At 41.4% G+C, this 26858-nt stretch overlaps 1 protein-coding gene across 1 annotated transcript in view; it reads right to left on the minus strand.

Moving 5' to 3' along the window:
- The window catches only part of SVEP1 (sushi, von Willebrand factor type A, EGF and pentraxin domain containing 1), a 118436-nt gene that overhangs the window by 3384 nt on the left and 88194 nt on the right, over nucleotides 1-26858 (minus strand). Inside the window, exons 37-49 of the mRNA XM_039733256.1 lie at nucleotides 25448-26120; nucleotides 21254-24033; nucleotides 19843-20068; nucleotides 18592-18747; nucleotides 16680-16743; nucleotides 15819-15992; nucleotides 14677-14850; nucleotides 14080-14253; nucleotides 12549-12725; nucleotides 11059-11229; nucleotides 6154-6249; nucleotides 3398-3493; nucleotides 716-809 (exon numbers count right to left, since the gene is read on the minus strand). Of these exons, the coding sequence (XP_039589190.1) occupies nucleotides 716-809; nucleotides 3398-3493; nucleotides 6154-6249; nucleotides 11059-11229; nucleotides 12549-12725; nucleotides 14080-14253; nucleotides 14677-14850; nucleotides 15819-15992; nucleotides 16680-16743; nucleotides 18592-18747; nucleotides 19843-20068; nucleotides 21254-24033; nucleotides 25448-26120 (5055 nt within the window). The remainder of the gene's footprint in view (nucleotides 1-715; nucleotides 810-3397; nucleotides 3494-6153; nucleotides 6250-11058; nucleotides 11230-12548; nucleotides 12726-14079; nucleotides 14254-14676; nucleotides 14851-15818; nucleotides 15993-16679; nucleotides 16744-18591; nucleotides 18748-19842; nucleotides 20069-21253; nucleotides 24034-25447; nucleotides 26121-26858) is intronic.

Consider the following 26858-nt stretch of genomic DNA (forward strand, 5'->3'; position numbering starts at 1 on the left):
GAAGGAACGTCTGTCACTATCTGCCCAGAAAGAAGAACAGAAAAAATTACAATGTCACAGGCTTCATCTGTTCCCTGCAGAAAAATATTAATATTCATCTGGTTCTATTTAGCTCTCCAGGATAATGACCACTGTGTTCAGCACGGGCCCGTGTGAGTTGAGGGATATACATTTTTTGCTATCATGGCCCTAGAGCTGCCAGGAGATTTGAACTTGGACTTGCCTCAGGGATACCTTGTTGTACTCTTCAAATGATTACATCACTCAGTGCTGGGTGTAAGATGACTTATTATTTATGACAAATGTTGCATGACCCCAATCTTGAACATGGACCTAGCTGAGGTATGTACAATTCAAAATGAACACTAGTAAAGAGTAAGCCACCAAAATTTCCCAAAGAACATTCTGTATTACATGTCAAAATCCCACTTCCATTTACATAATGAAAAAATCAGTCTTAAACATTGTGGGTTTGCCTGTCTGCTTACATGTAAAGACACAATTTTCTGAGTTTTCTACAAGTTTGGCAATCATTTTGCAGAGTACCCTCTGAGGTCTTTACACATTGCCTATAAAACTTGAGGCATCTAAAGGTTACTGATTTACAGAATCTAGAGATGCTCAAAATGTTAAAATTACTTGCTCATTCCTCAGACTTAGAGTTCAGTAGGGTGTGATTCAGCCTAGCCCTGGGACAGTGCTCAGTGACACTTACCTAGAGCAGTCAGGTCCAGTCCAGGAAGAGGGACAGTAGCACCGATTTGGTCGTATGCACCTCCCACCATTTAAGCAAGGCAACTGGCAAACAGCTGCACACAAACACACACAAATTTGCATTAATGAGCAGATCCACAACAAGCTGATTTAGTAGCAGGACACTGAAAATCCATCCTGCCTTATTCTGTTAGGAATGGGAAGGGCAGCCTGAGAAGCATACGTCTATTAAGTGTGATTTGACTCCTTCTACTACTTTTGCTGTCTGATGCATTGTATGAGCTTCCTGAAACAGTCAGTGTGTAATTTTACATTGCCTTAAAAATTCTGTTGTTCTTTGATTCCAATTAAGACAACAAATGAATTCTGCAAGCAGAAGTAGGAGCAAGAATTAGAAGAACCATGAGATGAACAGGAGAACAGGAATAAAATGTAGATTCTTTTTTTTTTTAAAGGACTGTGACAGCTTAACACTAGCCAGGACAAGCAGACACCAGACATGGGAAAAAAGCATAGAAAGAGACAGCATAAGCAGAGGAAGATGAAGGTCAGAAAGCCATGTGCAGATCAATAGCAAGCAAGGAGTAGACTTCACAGAATGGCACCTGTATGAAGACAAGGAAAGGAAGCAGAGAATGACAGTAAGAACCTGAAAGACACTGGATCTTAGGGGTCTAAGAGGTGGGACTAGGTGGAACAGGGCATTAGAGAAAAACTCTTGTCTGCCTTACAGGTCATGCTGTGCCTGGTTGAACATGCTTTTGTGTGACAGTCTAACCGAAGGGTATCATGTAAACAAACAAAAGTCAAAGTTTTAAGTCTTCCTATCAATTTTGAGATTGAAAGGTAAACCACACAATTTATAGAACAGTTAAATATACACTTAATGAGATCCTTCAAACACAGACATTTATATTGCGGGAAAGATGTGAATACTTTAAAGCACATAATGCCATGTGTAGAGGACAGACCTAAAGATACTAGTGAGGACAAAGTCTGGGTAATATTTTTGCAAGGAATATGCATCAGGAAGCGCTGATTATTATGGAATTACAGGAAATGGAAATGAGTAGTCAGAGGAATGCAAAAAAGCTACTCCAGTTCCTCTGGCCAAACAAGAACAAACAATGGCAGAAGGCTATAGTGATAGGCCATCATACACAATTAAGTGCACCAAGTACATAATGCTGAAAATTACTTCTGATTTTGGAATGAAGCATATGACCAAAACATTTTTAGCCGTCACTAAAGTATTTCTCTATAACAACAAAATGTCAATATCCGTAGCTGAAACAACAAATGATTAAAAAACTTTATAAGCAGTGATTATGATGCAGATGCAGTTGTTCACTATAATTTTCCCTTTAGTTACAGAAAAGCATTCAGATCTGAATGGCTGGCCAAAAAGCCAAGAAGCCATCTATCCTCCTCAAGCACCTATTATACCTGCAAAGCTTGTGAAATATGAGAGGAAATGATGCATTATGTGTTAGGCAAGAGTCCCTTGAAAAGACAATAGGCCAGAGTTAAAATGTTCTCTCCGGTATTTCAATTTTCTGCAGAAGGATTTGGTTTGCAGTGTATTGCACAGCTTATCCCCCAGATTCACTATTCTTATCAGTTAAACAAATACTAGGAACTTTCATTAACAGAGGCATGGATTCCTTCCCAGCTCACCCCATCGGCCACTTCAAAGTCTTGCAGGAAGGCAAAACTGGGCTTTCATGTTAAGTCCCTATTAAAAATCAGTTAAGGTGCACCTGGACAATAAAAATACAGTGAAGAAACTGAAATATATGTTTAAAAATATCTAATATTTGTAAGCGTTTAAGATTTAACAATGACTGAAAGATGTTTCAGTGATCAGTCTGTTGCTGAGTTTTATTGTCTTTTCACAGGGAAAAGTCTTCCAAAACCTGGTGTTCATTCAGTCTTCATATGGAACCCCATATTCTAAACTCGGATTCAAATATTTTCCATAACTGCAGCCAACCTCATCTCACACAAACTGACTGGTTAGACCACAAACCTGGACACTAGAATCACTCCCCTCCTAGCCTTCCCTATTTTGATGTGGTCCATGACCTTCACCTTTGGTTAGTGCAAGTAAGAGATCTAATAAAAAGAAGAGCACATTGAATTTGCTCAAAGAACTTAGATGATAGCTGAAGTAAGGTACCCATGTATGATGTATCTATTGAACTCAATCACCCTTAAATCCTTCCTTTGGTGTGCTCTCTGTCCTGATCTAGTACCCAGGCAATTAGTGGGCATCCATCAAAACAGACAGCTATGTGGTGAGAAAACCTCTACCTGCAGCTTGTTTGTGAATTTAATGATGACCTGAATTTCCTGAAGATGAAAATGAAAATCATGCACCTGGAATTGAGAAAAATAGTTTTATTCTTCTCCTTGGAAACCTCTTCTCCTTTGCACTGCTTTTTGCAGAGAGTACTTTTGTGAATACTGTCTGTCCTTTTTGAGAGCAAGCTTTTCTGGGAGTTTTAAAGACTCATCAGGGAGGTAGTTTACAGCCAGGAACAGCAAATACTCCAGGAACATTATTGTAGGCCTGGGTTTTCCTGTGACAAGCTTAGGAGTTCTATGAGTCCCTAGAGAACTGTGCTAGGTATTGCTAGGAGAGTCCCAGAAATTGAGAAAAAATGCATGTGAGAGGTTTTACCCATGTGGCAGCGTGATCCAGTCCATCCGCTGGGGCAGTCACATTGGTAAGGGGCCACACAGCGACCTCCGTTCAGACATGGCAGAATGCATATTGCTAAGGAGAAGAGAACCAGAAAAAATAATTATCTCCCATGGAAGCAAAGAATAGAGTGTGCAAGAGATGAAGTTATGTTTTACTGGAAACTCCACTGCCCCTTGGAGTGTTTGCATGGAGTATCAGCAGAGCTGAGCAGGATCTACCCACCAGGCATGAGCAGCACATACAGACAGACATGACAAAGAGTAGTGGCAAAGAAATGGATAGGTTGGAGCAATTGCTGGAGTCCTTCACGTGCTTGTAGGCTCTGTGTTCATGGGAACTGAGCCAGGGCAAAAAAACTGGATGGTTTGTGAATTCTCTGGGCTTGCAGATGTAGCATCCAAAACAAGTTAATCTCTGCCCTGCCCATAGAAAAGCACTTTGTCTAGGCTAGTGAAAACATGCTGAGACAGGTGAGACCATAAGCCCCTTGGGAAAGGCAGCGTGGATACAAGGTATTTTGGGTGAAAAGGGCTAGGGCTGGAAGCTCTGGGGAAGAAACAAAGCACATACCAAGCAGCTGATGACCTCTGGACAGAGCAACAATTGAGCTACACTGCTCCTGTGAGCAAATCTACAAAATTCCCATGTGTTCATGCTTTAAGTATCTTCACAAAACTATCACCTCCACTATGCTAAGTGAACAAAGTACTTGAGTGTACGTGCTCTAAGAAGAGCAGGAGTTGAGCTGGGTCTCAAATTTGGACCCTCAAGCGGCACTTCCAGTAAAGTTTAATACTGGGAGGGTGGATGAGGGCTGCAGAAGATTGAGGTAGGGGTTCTTCTTCTGCACAGCAGAAGTCAAGCTGAGCACGTGCAGTCAGCCTGGATAAGAAAATAATTGTGAACTTCTACGGACCCCACAGGACTAACCTGTATCTCCAGGAAATACTTTTCTATACCATTCAACTTGTAGTACCATGCAAGTTTTTTAGAATGGTTATAACTCTCTCAAGAAGATGTATCCTACATTTTTTGTGAAATGTAGTGTGAACTACAAGGTGGCTGAATTCTCTCAGCGGCCTTACTGTGGCCTGATACTGACAGATCAGTGCTCAGTGCTAGCACTCAAAAACTACTTGGGTTTCCAGAACAGGCCCTCAATGTCTAAGACTAAACCTGTTTTTCTGTTCACTGATGCACTTGTTTGACAAGCAATGTAAAACTGGTGTTGCACTGACCAGTTGCGGGAATCCTTTTCCCCTTTTCTAACTATCTAAACTGAAGTTTAAAAAAAAAAAAAAGGCAAAAAAAAAAGGCTAGTGCCTGTACCTGCATGAAGTGTGACCTGCCTAGTCAATTGCCAGTCTGAACTGGATGATGACTGAAATGGCTGGGATTATAAATGAAATGGCTGGTTCTGGAGAATGCTTCAAGTGTCATTACTGATGAAACTAATAAACTCAATTGTGGATACCAAACACAATTTTGTCAGACACGGGGTGCAATCCTCTTCTGCTGAGACTATGAGAATTACAGGACTAAGTGGCACGTATGGCTGTGGTGATACTGCCAGGCACAGGGACAGAAAAATAGGAGCTGTGTGAATATACCAAATAGCTGGAATTTCCATAAATGCAAAAGGGCAGAACTTGCTGAACCTCTTGTTCTCATTCTGTATCTACCACTAATTTGTGCCATGTGCAGCTGATACTGTCATAGAGAAGACTTGAAAGCTTCAGAGATAGATTCAGAGGACCATTTTAATATATGATACATCTTAAATACTTGAACCATATCCTTTTCCAAGAACTAGACGAGAATGTGCACAATTTTTGTAGGTTTCCATGTATACTCAGAGTTGGGGACAGTGACTCAGAGTTGGGGCCAGAGACACCACCACTGTTGTAGATTTTGCTAAAGCCTTACATCAGGTCCATACTGAATACTAAATACTAAATAAAGGCACTTCCCTTTTCTATCCACATAGGCCTATGCCTTACTATATGTACATAGGGTTCCTCATGCAGCAGTTATGCCAGCCTGAAAGGGTTAAATCTCCCAAATTCCTTGTGCTAAGACCGCAATGAAGAGAAACATGGATCCCAATGGATGGGGAATTAGGACTGGCATCCCAATGTCACTCAGGTAATCCGATTTGAGAGTCAGATTTGGCTCTTTTCAGTGAGAGCAGATCCAGCTCTCTAATAATTTGGAGATCCATGACAGGAAAAAACCAGTCTAGAATTTGTGAGGCACAAGTACACAGGTCAGGAGGGACAGCATGGAAAATGTGACACATTATATTAATTGAACATTAAATGATGAAGTTAATAACCACAGACTGATAAAAACAGAAGCCGAGAAACTGATGCAGCCACCAGAAGAACACTCACGTCTCTTCTGTTCTAATCCCTGTTCATTCCCCAAAACTATCAGGTTAGAAACAGACTTTGGAGAACTGAAACAAGGTGTTCTTCAACCACAGTGAAAGAGCACCCAGAAACAAAATCACATCAATTTAAAAAGTGCTTGTTTTGCTTTGAAGATGTAAGGGAACAGTTATTATTCTAGAAACAAGCCAAGCATATATCTTTCTGTTTCCTTTCATTATCAAGCAGAATATATTAATGATTTTTATGGTTTATCTCTTAGGCTTCTTCTGGTTCACTGCAGTAATTCATCTGTCTTACCCACAACACCCTTAGGACTGCAGTTGGGGATGGTATACGTACGCTCTTCGCAGAGACGGCCCATCCAGCCATCCGGGCACGAGCAGGCGTTGGGGCGCTCGCAGATGCCGCCGTTCTGGCACGGGAACCGGCAGACAGCTGGAAACACCATGATTCCATTACAAACTCTGGACAGTGAGTTAGAAGCCTAGTAACTCAGCATCTTGCACAGAGCAGAACAAACAAATGCAGTGAAGTTCAGAAATATTGCTTGCTTTTGATTTCAAGGGCTGTATTATCTTCTGTCTGTGTGTGTTTGATTAGGTACTGTAAGCAAGAGTGTGGGAATCATTAAGATAATGAAAAGATTGTCCACAGAAAGAATGAAAATATAGACATATTTATAGTTGAATAAATTATTTGGATAGTGTTTCAAGGCTGAAACACTGATTATCTGATTTTCCCACTAACTTTTGTAAAACAAAATTAAAATACCAATACTCTACACCATAAAAATCTATTACCCTTCTCACCCCTTCCCACAGGCCTTCTGAATTGACTCTGGAATAGAATCAAGCTTTCTTCTAACCTTGGTATGAAACACCAAGATAATGCCATCTGGCATAATATACACTTGTCTAAAGTATGATTAACTGTGTGATAGATCAGGCAATTTCTACTGCATTATCATCCAACATGATGAGAAGGGACCAAAAAGGATGCAGCAGTGGCACAGTAAGTGCTCATCTCTGGAACTCAAAGTGTGACTACAAACCTCACCTAGCATTCATGTTGACTGTGTTCCTCGGCTTCCATTCCTATTAATAAGCACCTGATCATAAAAGTGAGGAATTTGGAGTGGAGTCTATCATGCTGGGCCAATATGGTGCCTGGGCCGGACAGACTCTGGACTTCTCGCCACTTCTATGACACTGTACCATCTCTTGTCACATACATCCAGGGAAACCAGGACTACTTTAGAAAATCAGGTGAAAGCTATGCACAAACATGTTATACTTAAAGATCATTGGAGGAAGCGCAATCTTTGTCATGTTGGTGTGCATGTTATACAGAGAAAATGAAAAACTGCGGCTTCAAGACAATACAACAGAACAAATAAGTAATCAGACTGACAGTAATCTCAGGAAACAACCTGAACTCCTAATTGCATCTGATCTGCTATCGTTAATTAGTTATTAGGTGAGCAAAATATGCATTTAAGCTTTGAGTGTTTGTTAGCATTAAATACAAACAGTGGATTGGCACACTGAAACACTGTTCAGACCTGAAATCCCCATTGGAAAGAATGAAAATCTTCCCCTCAGAGAGACAAACTTGAGTCACTCCTGGAGCTAAGCCACGCCAAAATGCGAGCTACAGCTTGGAGTCTGTTGAAATGAGGCCAAAGCTCTGCCATGTTATTTTTCAATGTCAAGAGCCTTCCCTCAAGTGTCAGCTGATAAGGAGAATGGGACAAGACCTCTGAGAGATTAACATAATTTGCAATATTTTAACAGTGATTTTGAAAATTTTTCTTGCAAAAATATCTATTACTACACAGACAGCTTGTCTCTGGGTGTTGACTAAAGCAGAATAGTGTGCCAAACAGGTTTCTTTTCTGCGGTGGAAGATCCATTTAAAGCTTTGTGTGATCTACACCATTTAAACAACATTCCACTAATGTATAATGGGATGTGAGGTACAAGATCAATATATAAATGATCCCATATTAAATTCAAATCCCATGAAATAAGATCTCTGAAATGTATTTTTCCTCTCTGTCAATGTAGAAGATGCAGATTATTTCACGAGTAAGAAAAATTGCTTTGGATGGCAACTCCATGCTACTCAGCAATCAGATGTCAGGTAGAGATAGGCTTTCCCTGGGTTTTTGCCCAGGTCCTGGTTGTGAAACTGAATAAGAATCTATCATCCCTAGGTGTGCACTTGTTATACACCAATTTAGGCAAGCAAAGGCTACTTGTCTATAGCTGTGAGGATTATTCTTGTCAACAGACAAGACTAGAACAACAATTGGGACTGGATGTTGAGATCTCTTTTTTTTTTGTTGTCTGTTGTAAAAGCAAGCAAACACAGTCCTGATGTGCTCGGGAGAGAATAGAAATGATCAATTGTGACTTTAGTTAATGGTAGCAAATCTCACATCTATGGTATCAATCTTTTGACATCCCCTTGTAATTTTATCTACACAGGACACAAAAGCATTACACTACCGCAAGTCAAATGTGTCAGAAGGGGAAAAATAAATTGTGTAATCTGTTTTCAGTTTTGCAAAATGCTTCCTTGTAGTTGCAAGTGAACAATTTCTTCAGGCCCTATAGCTTCCCTCTCGTAATGTTCTTATTTGCTGATGGAGTACAAACTTTCTTGTTGACAGATCCACATGGACCACTCACTCATTCAAAGTCAGCAAGATGTGAAGAGAGCAAACAGACAAGAGTTTTAGAGCACTTCAGAAAGAAGAGTCAGGTAAGCTGTGTGCATCTGTGCAGCCTAACCAGTCCTGCAGATATTTACAATCAGCAGATCCAGGCTAATACTTCTCACCCCTGAAACTTAGATCAGAATCTGGCCAGCAACCTCTAACCAGTGGTGATTCAGGCAAGTGCAGCTGTGGCGAGAGCTCTTCCAAAGTCTGCTTTTTAATTATAATATTTACATTAACAAACCTGTTCAACTGGGACAGAACGTTTCAAGCAGGCTTGGAACACATTAATAATCAACTCACACAGCCATAAACAAAAAATGCAGCATGAGTCATTACAAAGAGTGCTTTCATGTAGTTTCTGATGTAGACCACAAAGGCTGTAGGATCCTGTAGGACTTTTGTTAGGAAAACCACTCACATGAATTATAAAGCAGTTTTGAAAGATCACTTTGACATGTGTCATGAAAATGCAGGACAGTCCTCTCAGAAACATCTTTAGTTCTTTTAAAGTCCCCTTTTAGAAAAGAGGAGGGAAATTGTTATTGTCCTCCCCTAATACACAGGTTATTCTGCTTTGTTTTCCACCTTCATCATGTGTCCACCTCTTCACTGCATCTTTTGGAAATAATTTTCCCTAATACTTATTCCTCTGAACAGTCCCAGTAGATATTGCAGTATTGCAAACAGAATGTTTGACAGTGCTTTGCAGATCAGTCCTTCTTGGTTTCTGGTGACCAGTGGCATGAACCTATCTTAGCAGACAATTGCATCCCTTGGCATAAAGGAGTTCTTTGTAACTAATAAATATTAAATAAGAATAAAATGGTGATACTAAAAGGACAGTTGAACAATCCAAAATGCTACAATTGCAACAGATAATATCCAAATAATTTTGCTACTGAATTCTCACTTAGGTAAAGTAGCTATTATGCAGAGATCCCTTGAATTATGTAGTCATCACAGTTTAGAAATACAAACTTTTTAGAAACAGCCTGGTGCTTTGGGAGTGCAAATTTCCAACAGGACTTTTGGATACATCATGACAACTGAAGTAACTCAGTTGCTTTTCCTTCAAATATTCTGTACTTGGCTGTAATTGGCAATTGTTCACACCAAGCCTTGGTCACAAGCCCAAGACAAAACTGTTTCTCAGGAGAAGCTACTCTATTCCTGAAATATTCAGGAGTTGCAAGCCTTCTTCTTTGGTTCTGATTTTCCTCAAAATGCTCTACTGATCCATGATTTTTAGGCAGGACATTATCACATATAGGAATTTAGGTGAGTGTCTGCTTTCATAGAGAAGGGTAACTCAACTTGTTTAAGTGTCAGTATTCATAATATTTTGCTGTCAGAATTCATATTAAAAAAACTGATGAGGGGTCCATGATTTGCCAGGCTTAGTACAGTATAGAATCCTTTATCTCTAAATGGTTCCTGAGCCATTCTGAGGACGGAAGAACTGTTGCTTGTATTTTGACATGGGTAGCTGAGACTTTCAGGAGAGGCTGACCTGACAATTCTGAGCATCCTTGAACTTTTCTTCTTCTGTGTGAAGAGGAATGGGGCTGCTCATGACTGGCCACTGCTGTATTGTAAAGTTTTTTGCTTTCTAAACAGAATACCTAAAGCTCAATTTTCATGGTGGCTGTTCCACAGTCTGAAATAAGACTTCAGAGCGCAGGTAACTCCTTGTGTCCAGCTACCCAGCAGCAGAGGTCAAGCCAAGCTTCTGACAGGGAAATGGCAGATGACAAGATCTCTTCCACCAAAGCCCTATGACACTGAACTCTTTTGCTGTTGACTTAGTTAGTATTTGAATATACTTATATATGTTTTTTATTGTTGAGTTTATTTTATCTTCAGTTTTGTTTCCCCAATTTTCTGTTCAAAACTTTTTATTTATTTGAATCTTCTAAATGGAAGAGTTAACTCTTGGCTTTAAAAAAGTGAATGCTTTAGCTCAAGAGACCAAGAAATAACAAATACCTGCTGATATGCCAAGTTTAGAAAGCCTGGTATACTGTTAAATCTATGAATTTTCTAGAGTGCTCAGTGTGTATTATTTAGTGAGCTATATCAATCTACTTCTTACTGCAAACTGAATTTCAGTAGCTGCCACACCTTAAACATAGTAAGTGACTAAGAATCCATTTATTCTATTTTGGTTTCTGCAGTGTTCAGTTTTTGACTGTGAAAAACTGACTTATCTGAAACAGGTCAGCTTGTCAGGAAGATGACTAGTTCTGTCACTTTCTTGCAAAAGATGTCAGGAGAAAAGATCCTAAGTGTGGGATACAACACTGTAGCAGAACAAACTAGCTAGGACTAAAGAAAAAAAATTATGGAAGCCTTCTCTTTAAACTGGAAATAAATCAATAACCTGGAATTAAATGCCCTGAGTGAAACTATGACTGCATTAAAGCTAACAACAATTTCACTTTCATTTTTGTTGTACCTAGGATGACAACTCTGTGTTTATGGCAAGTTAAGCTATCATTCTGTTAGTAAAAAATACTGACCTTTGCAGGTAGGTGGTGTTGTCCATGTTCCATTTTCCAAGCAAATACTCCGCAGGGGCCCCTCCAGCATGTACCCACTGTAGCATGAATAGGTGATCATGTCTCCATACTGATAGAAGCTACCGCGAATCAGAGCATTCTCTACATGAGCCGGAGGACCGCAAGATATCTCTAAACAAAAGAAACCGTCCAGATGTTGGTGAGCTGCAGAGCCTACATGACACCGGTTTTAACCCTGGAGACAATGCTGTTGCAGGGAGATGTCACAGACACACCCCTGGTGGTAAATCAGCAATGGAGTCCAAGGATCTGGACAAATTTAAGAAGTGGGCTCATGAAAATCCCACGATGTTCAACAAGTCCGAGTGCAAAGTGCTGCACTCAGTTCAGGGCAATACCAAACGTGAGTACAGACTGGGAGAAGAAGTCACTGAGAGCAACCCTGAGAAGGGCTTGGGGGTTCTTTATGGTGAGAGGCTGGACATGTGCAGCCCCAAAAGCCACTGGTATCCTGGGCTGCATCAAAAGAAGTGTGACCAGCAGGGTAAGAGAGGGGATTATCTCACTCTATTCTGCCCTTGTGAGACCCCATTCGGAGTGCTGCATCCATCTCTGGGGTCCTCAGTACAAGAAAGAGTGGGTCCAGAGAAGGGACACAAAAATGATCAGAGGGATGGAGCATCTCTCCTACCCAGAAAGGTAAAGAGAGCTGGGATTATTCAGCATGGATCCAGGAGAAGGCTTCAGGGAGACCTCATTGCATTTTTCTTGTTTCTTAAGGGGTCTTATTAAGATGAGGTAGTATTTATGTGGGAAGATAGAGACAGAACAAGAGGCGATGGTTTTAAACCGAAAGCAGCGTGTTTAGTTGAGGTATCAGAAAGAAATTTTTTATCCAGACAGTGAGGAGGTGCTGGAGCAGGTTGCCCAAGGAAGATGTGGATGCCTCACACCTCTAAGTGTTCAAGGCCAGGTTGGATGGGACCAGAGCAACCTGATTTAGTGACATCCCTACCCATGCCAGAGGGGCTGGAACTAGATGATCTTAAATGTCCTTTCCAACCCAAGCCATTCTGTGATCCATGAGTCTAAGCAGTATTGCTTGCAAGAAGTCAAAAGGCTTTCCAACATGCTTGCAAAAGGACACTGCTTTCTGTCAGTATTAATAAATACTATAAAAGGCAGCACCTCTTTCTGCAACTCTTGTCTCATCATCCATGATCTCAGGGGAATCATTCTTAGGGTATTTAGGGTATTCAACAATTAATCCAGCTCCAGGCTTGCAAACGGTAAATTAAGAACACATTTACAGAAGGGTCTAGTATATAGTAGGATGAATACTGTTGAAGCACCAACCCACATAGATGTATTCTGAGTCCTTTTAAAGGAACAACTCTGTCAGAAAGAAAGAAGACACAGCTCTTCTCTACAGCTTCTTAGAACCCTCTGGAAGATACCAATCCCTGTGGAATGGTGTGTCTTGTACTTACTTTCACACTTAGCTGTGGCTGGAGTCCAGGTCTCATCAGCATTGCAGGTGATCACAGACTGCCCTTTCAGCTGGTAGCCCTCCCTGCACCTGATGGATACATTCTGGCCAACGTGAAAATCCACCTCTGACAGAAGGGCATTCTCTGGGATTATGAAAGGCACAGGACAAGGGTTTGCTGTTCAAAGTAAGGGTGTGAGGGGAAAGAAGGGAAGAAAAAGAGATGGAAGGAAGAGAGACCACTTTAGAATAGTTTCTGCAAATTTCAAACCCAAGGCACATGAGAAGCAATAGGAATAGATGCTGTATGTGAGCTCAATTTGTAATTTGATTTGAAATTATGAGATTTGGGTCACAAAATAATAATTTAAAAAATCAAATTCACTGCTGTTTAATTAGAAATTAAAGAATTTCTAATTCACTGGATCATAACATAATGATTAAAAATTTTCTAATTCACTGCTGTCACATCCTCTGCTGATGCCAGGAGAAGGCATACTAAGGATTTAAGTGAGAAATATCCTACTTGTTACTGTGAAACCATTCTCTCTTGTCCTTCTTGTTTACGATAACCATTATATAAAAGAGAACCAGACCTATCCTACTTCATGTTCGGAGGGGCTGGACTAATAAAGAGCAGCAAAAATTCAGATGTTTGATTAGAGACTTAGAGCTTAGAATCTCTCTAATTTTATTTATTGCTGGCTGTAAACTTGCTGGGCTATTTTTGCATGGTCTGTTGATCTCACCACCAATGTAGAAAATATTGGCTCTATAAAGAGCATAGATTTATGTCAGTTTCTTGATACTAAAATGAATAAATTGTAATACAAAAATTAAATGTCTAAATTAACCATCCTGAGACTACACTAGGTCTTAAAATTAGTTAAAGACACATACAGCAGCAAGAAAGGCTATTGTGGGTGTGTGGGTACAGTGCACATGTACACAACACACTATTTCACAGAAATGCAAAAGAATTTGTACAGCCATTAAGTCCAACCTGCTTATTCAAGCAGGCCAGCTAGGTCAGAAGTTGCTCTGGAACCTGATCAGAAATTTGAGTTAAATTTGAGTAACTCTGTAGATTGAAATCTCATGTCCTATTCTGAGTTTCTGCTCCTCTGTTTGACTCTGTTGATGGTAAAAAGTTTCTTCAAAAACTGCACTGGAGCTTTATTTATTGCAACTAGTGTGCATTGCATTTCACTCTACCACTGTGCAACTCTGAGAAGAATCTGGCACTTTTTCCTTTGCACCCTGTCAATATGTCACTTGTGGACAACAATAAAGTTTCCCTTTTGCCTTCTCCTCCAAATGATTCTCTCACCTGCTTCTAATATTTATCAAGTGTTTTACTATAATAACTCCATTTTATGTCATCTTTCCAACTAGAGGGACCTATGCAGAAGACAGCTTGTTCTTTTACTGGCAGAAAAATACACTCCAAGAAATTAATGCTTTAACTTGTATCAGTAACTGCCCCAGTTGTTTCTCTGCAAAAATTTTTCCATTACAAAGCAAACACACACGTTTACAGAGAGGCAAGGGATTACTCCATCTTCCATCTTGTGTGCACTCTGCTGCTGGTTCTCCTTCCAAGCTGTATCCCCTCTCACAGAGATATGTTACTGTACTGCCAACTGTATTGTTTTCATAAATTGCTTTCCCATTCGGCAAGGAAACTGGAATTTTGCATCTGGTCTCTGCAAAGGAAGGGGTCTTATTAATTCAGCTTGATATTTAGTCCTGGACTTGAAACATTTCCTGAATTAATAACACAATATGCTAAAAGTCACCACAGACTTATAAATAATGAAGAACATTGATTCAGTAACCCTGTGAAGGAAATGTAGCCAGCCTAGAAAAGAAATTCCTCCTGGTGACGGAGAAAAGCCCAAACAAAATGGGGAAGTTAGGGCACATTTATGACTTCAGACTGGGGCCAGTAGGGCAGAAAGATGGAAATCATTCTTTCTCTCCACTGATAGATTCTCTAGAAACCCCTCATTACAGAATCATTTTTCCAAAGAAACTCAGTCTCTGGATTACATGATATGCATGCGTAAGGGAGGAGCTATTGCTTATCCCAGATTGGAATGTTCCAGGACACAAAACCAAACAGTTACCTTCACACAATGGCAAGGGCTTACTCCAGCTCCCATTGGCAAGACATGTGATATTCTGGGGCCCAACAAGATGGTATCCAGAGCTGCACACAAAGGTTACATTACTTCTGTATGTGCTTCCAGTAGAAATGGCCTCTGCTTTTTCAATGGAGGGATGAAGCCCACAAGTAATTTCTAGGAGAGAAGAAAACTTTTGGGTTTTATACACAATGAAGACTATTCTTTCTATGAGTCACACACCTGCTGATAGCTCTGTTCTCACCCTGAATTAATTGAAAGACAGCAAGAAAGAAGCTGAGAACATGGAGAACAGTTATACAATTCCTTTCCTGCCCTTCTCCTGGGGTTCACACTGCAGACACCTGAAAGTGTTTAAATGTATTTGCTGTTGTTATAAGACATCTAAGGTGCTGTTGTTATAAGGTATGCTAAACCAACAGAGGATTCAGAATATTTCTCCTGTGCATGCCTGAGGCTGCATTTTCAGTCCCCTTTGTGGTCCTGCAGTGGACGATGATCTCAAAATGTGCTCAAGAACAATGGCAGTAGTTAAGAAGAATCTTGACCCCTGTCCCACACTGTGGAGACCAAGTAAATTCATCAAAGGTGAGAGAGAAGAATGCAAGGCATAGAACTATGACATCAACAAGAAAAGATGGAGAATGATTTATTGGTAAATACTGTAAATATTTACATTTTATTTATAAGCTGAATGAAATAAGTCATAAATCCTTCTTCCTAAGCTCCCTCTATTAGTTATTTTCTTGACAGAAAGCCAAGATTTGATCCTAGGGAGCACAGCTGTGGTATCCAGAAATACTGAGTGGCCAGGATATACTTGCTTTGGCATGGCAGGGGTGAACATGTCCAAGGCTCTGCACACCATGATTCAAGGCAAGTCAGATACAGCAGGCCATGTTCCTACCCTACTGACGTCAGCACGACTCTCTCTATGTTTATGCCATTGCAATGTGCCAAAAGGAGATTGCTTCTGATCAGAGAGATACTGCTGGCTTTTCCTCTGGCTCCTCCTCTTACAGACCCTTTGCTGGAGGGAAAGCCAGCTAGGGAGGAAGTCAGACAAAACACTCTCCTCCTGCCCTAGCTTTCCTGGACATCACATTACTCTGCTCGCTACTTACGCATGCATGTAGGGGCGGAAGGGCTCCACTTTCTGTCAACATGGCAAATCCTTCTGCTTGGCCCCTGCAGCTCAAAGCCAGGGTCACAGCTGTAAAAAACTTCACTGCCAAACAGGAACTCCTCTCCCTTAACAGATCCATTTTCTATCATGTCTGGGGGTCCACATGATATTCCTGTAATGTAAGCAATACTTTCCAATCAAGCAAAATGTATATGACTTGCCCTGTTCATAGCTCCTCCACAGGTTTTACTCTGAGAAACAGGAAAAAACATAGCAGTTATCTGGTCATTGCCAGGAATTTGCCCCTGAGTAGACCAGCAGAATCATACTTGGTGCTTCCACTTCATGCTAAAAGTAAAAAATCTATTGTGACTGTGCTGGCAGGAAGCCACTGGAAACTGTTTTGTCTTTCGGCCAACAGCTGAAGTCCATGTAAACATTTGTGTAAAAACTCCTATTTCAGCACTGCAATCAATGAGATCTCAGAGAATTGAAGTGCCTTTGAGAATGATATCCACAGAGTTACACTGGAGGACACTAAATACGTGTGACTCCTGGCAACTAACGTGTTCAGAGGCTCTCAATAACCGCAGAACCCATGACCTCAAAAGTGTCAGAACTATTTAACCTGGAAGCTCTCTGCAGAGGAGCAAGGCAGAAAGGTGTAGAGATTTTCTTCACACTGCTACCTGCACACACCAGCAATTCTGCCCTTCCAGGTTGTTACCAGTGGTACTTACCAAAAATATTTAGGTAAATGCAGACAGTATGGGTTATAAAGCAAAATGAGAATTAGTGATTTCTGTTGTGTGATATCACCCTTGACCAACATTAAGTGATAGATTCAGGTAGAACATACTTCTGCACACTGGCACAGTGCCACTCCAAAGCTTGTCTTCTTGGCAAGTCCGTTCTGCATCACCCTGTGAAACAATAGAAAATGCTCAAAGAACAACATTGCTTCAGTTAGCTCTTTTCTCCCATCATCTTTAGTATCCAGCAAGGTAAGGAAGCTTTTTCTCCATGTGCCAGCCATGTAAAGAGAAAATGAAGTGCTACAGCCCAAGTCTACTAGTAGAGTTTATGGCAGAACTTTCTGCAAAATGATGGGTGTTCTTTATAAACCAAAAGTTTGTGGGACCAGTTAGTTAGTTCTCTTGTCCTTATATCTCCAGAGTATCATCTTTTTTGTCAGTTTTATCATTCTTGTTCCTAGGAATGTGTTGTGATGACAATTTTTCTCCTTTCAGGACTCACTTATAGGAAATTCAATTAGCAATTTTTTCAACAACTGTACAACCTTGTGTTTGATAAACATGATGTGCTGATTTAACCACATCCCAATCACTCATTCTTAATATTTGCCTATAAATTACATTATTTCATTCTTACATACAAGTCTTACGGACAGCCTAATAGCCCAGGATTAATTCTTATTTTACTCCGAGACATGAAGGACAATATTTAATTATGTCCCTTGCTGTAATGTACTTTTATTACAAAGCAGGCCTATCGATAAAGAGCAGCTGTTTGACTTGTTGTTGTACAGCATCACACCCTATGGACTTTGCCTTCCAAAGGAAAAAAGCAGGACTTCTCTTCTACAGCGGGGACACAGTTTGACACTAGGTGGCGAAACTTGATTAGGAAGCTTGGAAGAGCTTATTACTGTATAACAACACTGTTTTATTGCATCCTAGAATTATTTGAAACATCAACTCTATCTTTTTGTCTAAATACCAACACCTTCATCCCCAGTGCATATTTGCACTATTTGACAACGTAATGAAAATTAAAGTCATTGCCACCTAAGCATTCTCCAAACTCTTATTTTAACTTGACCGAGTGAATTAACTTCTGACTGGGTGATTTTACATGCATGCAGTCCTTAATTAGTCACTGGTGTTAAAACAGTACAAAGGAAGTGTAATCCTGCACTCTGCTTGGCCCTCACAAAACCAGCATTAAGAGCCAGCCTCTGTCCTGGAGATATCTCACCACCTCATGTCTCACTCATCACCTGGGAACAGTGGAGATCATGCTGTGCCTCAGCAACCTACTGTCATTTCTGAATTCACTGCAGCTTTTGAAAACACCCCTGAGGCAGCTCTGAACTTGCTAGCCTGAATCCTGATACTGGGAAAGCAATGCTGTTTCAGAGCTGAGGTGGGGATAAAAGCCGTAATAAAAACAATGGACAGGAAAGAACTTTGATTCCTCCTCCATCAGGGAATAAAGCTGCCATTGAACAAAATGGAATACCTTTGATATATCACTTTAATACCATCTAGCAATGTCATAGAACTGAGGGCAGTAAGTCTGGAATTGTAAGTCTGGAAGGCACAACTCTTGGCATGCAGATGTAATGATGGGACACTACAAAATGGAAAAAAAAAAAGAAAAAAAAAAAGCAGCCTAACTCTAGCTAAGGAACCAGGTCAAAGGAGTGGTACATGAGAAATTAACTCTTCCCTGACTAATGGTCATAAGCATGTGTAATCCTGTATTTGCAAAGGACTTCAGTTAAGAAAACTCAAATACTGCAAGATACCTGCTGGACATATATCTCTGAACAGGATTCTTATATTTGCTTCAACTATACCCTGAAGCCATTCAAAGGCTGCCCCAAACACAGCAGGAACTGTTTATAGACAATAACAAAACCAGCAGACACCCAGCTTCTATGGCATCAGAATGAAAGAGGCAGTCCACAGCAATCACTCAGAACTGCAAAAGAGAACTTAGAGTATTGGAGATTTGAACTTGCTTACTTGTAATTCATAGCCAGAGTCACATTTATAAAGAGAAACATCTTTGAAATTGTATTTAGTTCCAATCACAAATCCATGCTCTGGAGACTCTGGAGTTCCACATGACACAGGACTGCAGATATCATCAGAAAATGGTGGCACCCAAACACCATTTTCCTGAAAAATAAATGTAATTAGAAATGTAAGAGCACTGCTTTATATGTGCAATCATATCTAATTGAAAAAGAAAAAGCATAGTAGGAGCATGCAGTTGCTGTGGGTGTACAGATAGAATATTATCTGTGCAATCCTTTATAAAACTTGATAATCTAAGTAACATTTTTAAGATGTTAACATAAACTGGAGTTATCTTTGGTAGGAACACTTAGCTTGAGATTTAAAAGACAGAAGGAACAAAAAAATAAAATGGGGAAAAAAGCTTGGAAAAGCAAATTCACTGGTGCAAGGTCACCTAATTGCTCAGGGAACACATCAGAAGAATGAAAACCACATCTGCCTGATTTCATGTTTTGTATTTCTCTCTTGCTTGAATGTCTAACACCACGACTAAGTGCTTCAGCAGCCTTTTCTAACTTACTAAGGGAAGACTGGTATCTGAAGAAACACTTGTCAAGGACAACTACTCCTACTTCTACAGATATTTGAAACAACAAAATGAGGGGGAAAACATTTCATAAGAAAGACTTACTCTGCAAATGCACACATACTCAAGCTTTTCTCATATGAGCATACCTAGTGACTTTAAAAGTCTATTTACAAAGTTAAGATGAGGCTGTCCACAGCTAATGTGACAGGAGGTTACCATTGGAACTGATTAAGATGTTTGTTCTTTAACAGAGGATTCAAGTTTGTACAGGTGTACAGTGGATTAAAATGTCTGCTGCCTGTTATTCTGGAGATACAGCTCTGTAGGCAATCCTCAAAATACATTAGAAATCTTGGACATAATTTTTTAAAGTCTCAGACATGATTTAATGCCTGGCATGTGATAAAATGAATGCTTTTCTAAAGGACAGCCTCAGCTATTGGTGGAAAGAGAAATAAAATATTTTTAGTTTTGAAAGTCTGTACATAGAAAACAAATAATTGCTCTTATTGGGAAACAACTAAACATAATATATTTTGCAGAATATGCTTTGAATTTTTTTGTTGTGTCCAGTTAAGGGCCAAAAGGTAAGGAAGATATGAGAAGGACTCCTGAATTCAAGGACTCCTGAATTCAAGAATAAAACCATGCTAATAAAACTATACCTTGCATGTAGATGTGCTTGCTCCCACCAGAGTGTAGCCTTCTACACATGACAAAGTGATGCTTGTGTTCACAGTGAAGTTGTTCCCAAGTACAATCACATTAGTGATATTTCCTGGAAGGGGACACTTTCTGGGGCAACAGGAAATACTTTGAGGGGACCATTGTCCATCTTCCTGGCAAGTGCATATATCCACTTCTGTCGCCATTGTGTAGCCTTCCAGACATCTGCAACACAGCATGAAGACCTGACCACGGAGACATAGCTAGGAATGACCCATAAATTAAAAAGTCAGGACAGTAATTTTTCAGCATTAGTTGTTAGTAAGTATGTATTGAGATTTTTCTATTATTTCAAGGTAAACCTGTAAGAAGTATGTCTGGACTGAATTAATTCTGTTGCAAGACCTGGAGACTTCAGGCTTAATTTCCAGTTGTTTCATGCTGCTGTAGCATCACAATAGAAAATGAGCTGGTGTCTTTAGTAGTCAGAGGGTACTACTGGAAGTTTTAGTTCAGTTCCTACACTGCCCATCTCTTTGCTAAGAGGGCCTTTCGTAAAGTAAAGAGAGTGTGTGAGCACCAAGCAATTCTAAAGATGATCTCACTTTCTTCCAAGAACAAACCAAGCCTTAGCCTGACCACACCATTTGCTTAGACTTTCAAGGCTGACTCAATGGTGCTTTACCAAGAACAACCCAACTGACTTGCACTGGTGGTTTTACTAGTGGGCAGCAAAAGTACTGCACCTTGTTAAAGTTGCATGGGAATGACTGATAGTGTTCAATTCACCCACCTGCCATCTCTGTCCCAGTTCTGTCCCATACCATTACTTGCTTTTAACATAAAAAATACATCTCCCCTTTGGCCAAGGCTTTCTTCATCTGGGAGAAAGAGATCTGCAGTGTATACAGTTCAGGAAATTAACAAAAAACCTCAATTTCTCATATCTGACAAAGGAGTAACTTGCTCCAGTGCTCCAAACAGCACAGTGCTGCAGTGCAGACAATGGGAAAAGAGGGATAACAAGCCTTTTGTATTACAAGAGACACCTGAAGCAGAAGGAAACCATACATTTGATGCCAAGAGGAGAGAAGCTGTACACCCTGCTGACTGTTGCTGTCACCTGCTAAAAAAACCTGTATGTTCAAAATAGTGCTTCAGTGGAGGAGAGTAAGAAAGCAAATGGAAATGGGAAATTAAAGTCAGTGGAGGCATCAGCTCACTGATGAGCTGAAATGCCTTTCTGGAGTTTTCCTGAGTGGTCCAAACAATATTTTATAAAGCGCAGGGCAATGTGGGCTTTGTCAATCTGAGTATGTAGAAACTTGCACTAACTGAGGGTACATAAACCTTCCATCTTCATTCCTTCAGAGACTTTTAATGAAAACAGAATAGCAACATCATCCTTACCTGTACTGGACCTTACTTCCATAGGTGTAAGTGTCCCCAAGGATCTCTGCATTTGGGATAGGTGGTGGTGGGCCACAGCTCAAGAGCTCACAGCTTGGGTATGGCTTCTTCCACACACCTGTCTCCACACAAGTCAGTTCTGGACTCCCCTTCATGACAAAACCTGTCAAGCAGGTATAGATGATTGTGTTCTCATCTTCAGAGCTGCTTCCATTGATAAATGTGTTGGGGATGATGGGTGGAGCGCCACAGGAAATCTGTCCACAGCGAGGAAACCCAGAACTCCATTTGCCAGCTGCCTCACAGGTAACTTCAGGAGGACCCAGCAGTTTGAAGCCCTCCAAGCACTGAAACTGGACACTTATCCCACACCTGAAATCTGTACCAAGAACAACTCCATTTTGAATCTGTGGTGTAGGACACAGACAGGGTAGGCAAGATGGAAGGCTCCCACTCCAGGAGCCATTGGACAGGCATTGCCGTAAGGGATTGCCATGCAGCTCATAACCAGGGAAGCACATATAGTGGACAAATTCCCCAAAAGTAAAGGCTGAGCCATTCAGAAAGCCGTGGGAGATGTCTTCAGGGGGTCCACAAATGACTGGTTCACAGTGTGGTGGTTCTGAGTCCCAGGTGCCATCGCTCTGACAGGTAAGCATAGATGCTCCTTGCAGGCTATAACCATCATTGCAGTGATAGTGCACTTCTTTATTAAAGCTGAAATCTGAGCCAGTAGTTCTCCCATTGGGAACAGGCAGTGGCACAGGGCAGGTAACAGCTTTGCAAGCTGGAGTGACTCCACTCCAGCTTCCATTTGCAAGGCAGACTCTACTCTTGTCCCCATCTAACAGGAAACCTTCGTTGCAGCTGTACTCTGTATGTCTCTGGAATGTGTAGTCCTCTCCAATTACCTGACCGTTCTCCAGAACTGGTGGTGGGCTGCAGGAAACAGGAATGCAGATTGGTTCACTGCCATCCCATTTCTGGCTCTCTTGGCATCTCCTCTCTGCGGGGCCATTTAACTGATAACCAGGATCACACTCATAGTAGACAACACTCCCATATGTGTAGTTTTCCCCTCTTATCTTCCCGTTCAAAGGATGGGCAGGTGAATTGCACGTTATTGCTTTGCAGTAAGGAGCAGTGTGACTCCACTCCCGACTTGGCAAACACAGCCTTGTGTCAGAGCCAACCAGCATGAATCCTGGCCTGCAGGTGTACCTCACTGCACTGCCGAGCCTGTTCTCTGTGACGTGCAAAAAACCGTTCTCCGGGGCAGATGGCAAGGTGCATTCTACAGAAACACAGGCAGGGGCAGTGCCGTTCCAAGCCCCATCTTCTTGGCAAGCTAGAACAGGGTTTCCCAGCAGCTCGTAGCCAGAGTAACATGTGTATAAAATGATAGTTCCAAAGAAGAAAGTGGTGAGCTGCATTGCACTCTCCTCCTTCAAGGAACTTTTGAAGTCCTTCACGTTGTCAGCCAGCAATATATGCGAAAGGGAGGGGCTCTCTGTAACAAACTCCTGGTCAGAACGCCTTTCCCCCTGTCTCAGCTGCACGTACTCGCCAAAGTCAATGTGAGGAGGCAGGCCACAGTCTGTTGGAAGGCAGGCTGGTGTAGAGCTAGACCACCCCAATTCTTCACAGGTCTGCATGGCAAGGCCTGACAGCTGGAAGCCTGGCACACAGCTGTAAATCACCATGGCCCCATAGCTATAATCTGCACCCTCCACAAAGCCATTCTCAATGGGCTGAGGGGGCTGGCAATTTATGGCCTTGCAAGAGGGAACCTCTGTACTCCACTCTCCTGTTTCTAGGCATCTCAGTGTTTCCTCCCCTTGGAGCTGGAAACCTCTGTCACAGAAATACCTAACTGTCTGGCCATAATGGAAGTTTGTGAATGAGTATTTGCCATTGAGAATCTTCTTAGGCCGTGGGCATTGAATAGGTTTGCAAACTGGCTTTCCCCCAAGCCACTGTCCATCTTCTCCACAGAGGACAGTTGTGTTCCCTAGCAGTTCAAAACCCGGTTTACATGTGTAGAGGGCTGTGCTGAGGAAGGTGAGGCCCTGCACATCAACTATGCCATTCTGAATTTCTTCTGGCTGAGGACACTCTACGGGAATACATTCTGGCAAAGGCAAGCTCCATGAGCCATCAGCCTGGCATCTGATGGTGGACTCACCCTTCAGCAAAAACCCATCCACACAGATGTATTTCACAGTGCTGCCAAAATGAAGGGATGAAGTCAAGGGGTCCCCAAAGGGAATATAGGGAGGTGCAGAACACTGTACAACCTTGCAGAAGGGAAAGGAATCATTCCACTGCTGGGAGGGCAAGCATTTCAGTACAGAGGAGCCATGCAAAACATAACCCTCCTTGCAGGAGAACTGTACAACACCGACTTGGTAAGATACTTCTCTCAAGACCAGCTGATTTTCTGCCAGGGGTGGTTCTGGACATTTTGTTGGCACACATTTGGGACTTCGCTTTTTGCTCCATTTCCCAGACTTTTGACATGTCCATGAAACATCTCCAATCAGCTCATAGCCTTCATCACAGAAGAACTCAACTTTGGAGCCCATATCAAAAGTTTCTCCCTTGGAGTAGCCATGCTGGATGGACGGTGGTTTTCCACAGCTGAGGGGAGCACAGTAAGGGGGTGATTCACTGTACCATTGCCGATTTGCTTGGCAGATAAACACTGGGCTCCCGACCATCTGGTAACCAGAGTCGCACTGATAATTTGCCTGATTTTCAAAGAAGTGTCCTGTGGTGTCCTGGAAAACAGTTAAGACAGAGACATGTCCGAAATGAAGATGAATGACTTGGGCAATAGGAGACTGATTTAATTTCTTGTGTTCTCCTAGTCTAGCTTCTTTCTAGCTGAATACCTGACAGCAGTAAAGGCTGTCTCAGAAGGAATGAAGGCAAGTAACTGGCACAAAATGTCTTGCCTCAAATAATGCACTCTGTTTTCAGGAAATATGAGGCCACTTTCAAAAGAAAACAGAAAATTCAAGCCTTAAAAGGTAAAGGCTAAAAAAGAATTCCTCTACTTTCTTCCTTCCTGACCCATGAGACTAAAATAGGTGTGGAAAGGAAGATGGAAGAGAAATGGATCAGGGGAAACTGCCATCAAATGGCCTATTGTTGTCACGATTCTTTAGCTTCCATGTGTATCTAAGGTTGGTCTACTCAAATCTACTGCTACTAGGAGAGATTTATAAATGCCACATATGCAACTGCAGGGCCTTGAGCGGGGAGCTGAGAAGTACCTCAAAGTTGCAGTTTGGGCTTTGATAAAGGTATTAAAATTTTTCTCTAACTTTAATGAATATATGGAGGAGTGATCTTACCTAAGGAAGACAAAACAGAGTGATATGCATTAATTAGCAGATGCATCTCTGTGGGAGTCTGAACAGAAATTGTTATTAGTACTGCTGGAAACCCATGTAGGGACTGGAATGTCAACCTCCACCCTCCAAATTTAGCAAATGCAGATTCCCTGGTATTTGGTATCCCTGGCATCTGGTATCCTGGTATCTTAAATCCCTGGATTTAAGGAAGCAAGAGGGATGCTCAGAAGAAAAATGCTTCAAAGATTCAATGTTAAATTTTTATAATAGTGGTTTTCATCTTCCTTACCACAATATTGTCCTTGTGCACCAAATGTGCAACATTGTTGCAATTTAATTTGATAAGGAAAGGGAAGTTCTGACTTCAGTAAAGAAATGTGCTTGCATCAAAGGAAGAAAAATTATCCCAAGGTGATTTATCTATTGCATATCAGATTTTTTTTCATAGCAGTGAAAAGAGCAAGGCTTGGAAACTGGCATCAGTACTTCAAATATAAGAAGGCACTTGAAAGCTACCCAAGAACCAAACAAATGAAGAATAAGACATTAAGGAAATCAGTTGAATATGGCATCTTGAGTCTCCTAAGTATCCTCCTTGAGTCTTCTAAGTGATAACCCACTTTATGATAGTAAATCCCAAGGAAATATTCATGCTATTCAGATACGATTCTGCTGCAAATCCACCCGTTTTTCCCTTTCCTTATTCTATCCAATCATGTACTTCCTCAATTTTAACAGAGTAGTAAATAGAAGAAAAAAAACCCAAACAGCAACAGTTGTGAAGATATATGAAGTGTGCCATGGTACCAGGCAGATGAGAAAACTCATTCTGTACCTTAATAAAGCCATTCTCAAGCTGCGGTGGTTCTCCGCAGGACACTGGGTGGCATGTGGGCAAACTGCCACTCCAGTTGCCAGTGGCCTCACAGGTCCGCTTCTTCTCTCCCTTGATGTAGAACCCCTTGTTGCAGCTGTAAGCCACCACTGCTCCAAAGCTGTAGTTGGACCCACTGGCATAGCCATTGCTAATGTGGGGAGGCTCTCCGCAGCGAACGGGGATGCACTGGATGCTCAGAGGAGAAGGATTCCACTGGCCCCCTCGGAGGCATTCGATCTTGGCCGAAGTGTTCAGAACAAAGCCTTCCATGCACTTGAAGCTCACAACGGAGCCAGCTGCAAACTTGGCTTTACTGATGGACTCCAGGATGCTGTATGAGACGGTGGATGGCTTTTCACAGAAATCAGCTATGCAGTGGGGCATGTCCCTGCCTTCTGGAGGCACCCACATCCCTTCTGCATTGCAAAGCAGCTGAGAGTTATCAGCCAGGCTGTAACCATCCAAGCAGAAGTAATAAGCTATATCACCAAAGAGGCGGTGGCCACTCTCTGGTGATGCATTTTCCACATGGGGTGGTTCATCACAGGATACTGCCAGGCACTGCTGGTGGCTCACATTCCACTTGCCGCTGGCTAAGCACTCTATGGTTTCAGGGCCAACTAATGTGTAACTGTGGATAAGGAAACCACATAGGAAGTCAAAAATACAAGCACTGTCAAACTCTACTAGGGTTTCCTCAAGCCTGTGCTGTATGAGCTTGTTTGCTAGAACCCCAGAAGAACAGGATCCTTTAGAAAAGCTATGATCAAATTCAAAAGGAAAATCCTAAAGCCTACATGTCCATGGGTGAGCTATCACAAAGGTGGATATCCTAACACATCTTGTGAATATTACCTCTCTCTCATCTGTCTACCCAATGACCATTTCTGAACTTCCATTTTGGCTCAAACTACTACAATAAACCTAGTATTGTGCTGTGATGGTCTGTGCAATCCTCAAGGAAATGATCCCACTCAGAAACTATTTCTGTTTAGCAAAACTGATTGGAAAAGAAAGAGATGAAAAGCCTAGAAAGGCCTTTTGGGTTTCTGTATTAGCCCTATCAATTTATTTTCCTACTTGCAAGCAAAGTGAAACCTCTTAGTGAGTTACCCAGAGATACCCTAACCAATAACACATATAGCAACTTAAAAATAACTTCGTCCTAAAAACTCACTGTTAAAAATACTAGAAAGCCAATTAAAAAAAAAACCAAAAAACAACTAATGCTGAACTGGAAAAAACCCAATGAAATGATTTATAACAAAATTCCACCACACTAATACTATTAGTGTAGCCATAGTTCTCCAGTCTCTCTGGGATGCAGGGACTAATCCATGCAGGCAATAATCCATGCAGCTCATCATCC

Source organism: Passer montanus, unplaced genomic scaffold (genome assembly GCF_014805655.1).
Source record: "Passer montanus isolate IOZ18808 unplaced genomic scaffold, ASM1480565v1 scaffold85, whole genome shotgun sequence".
Classification (NCBI taxonomy): Eukaryota; Metazoa; Chordata; class Aves; order Passeriformes; family Passeridae; genus Passer; species Passer montanus.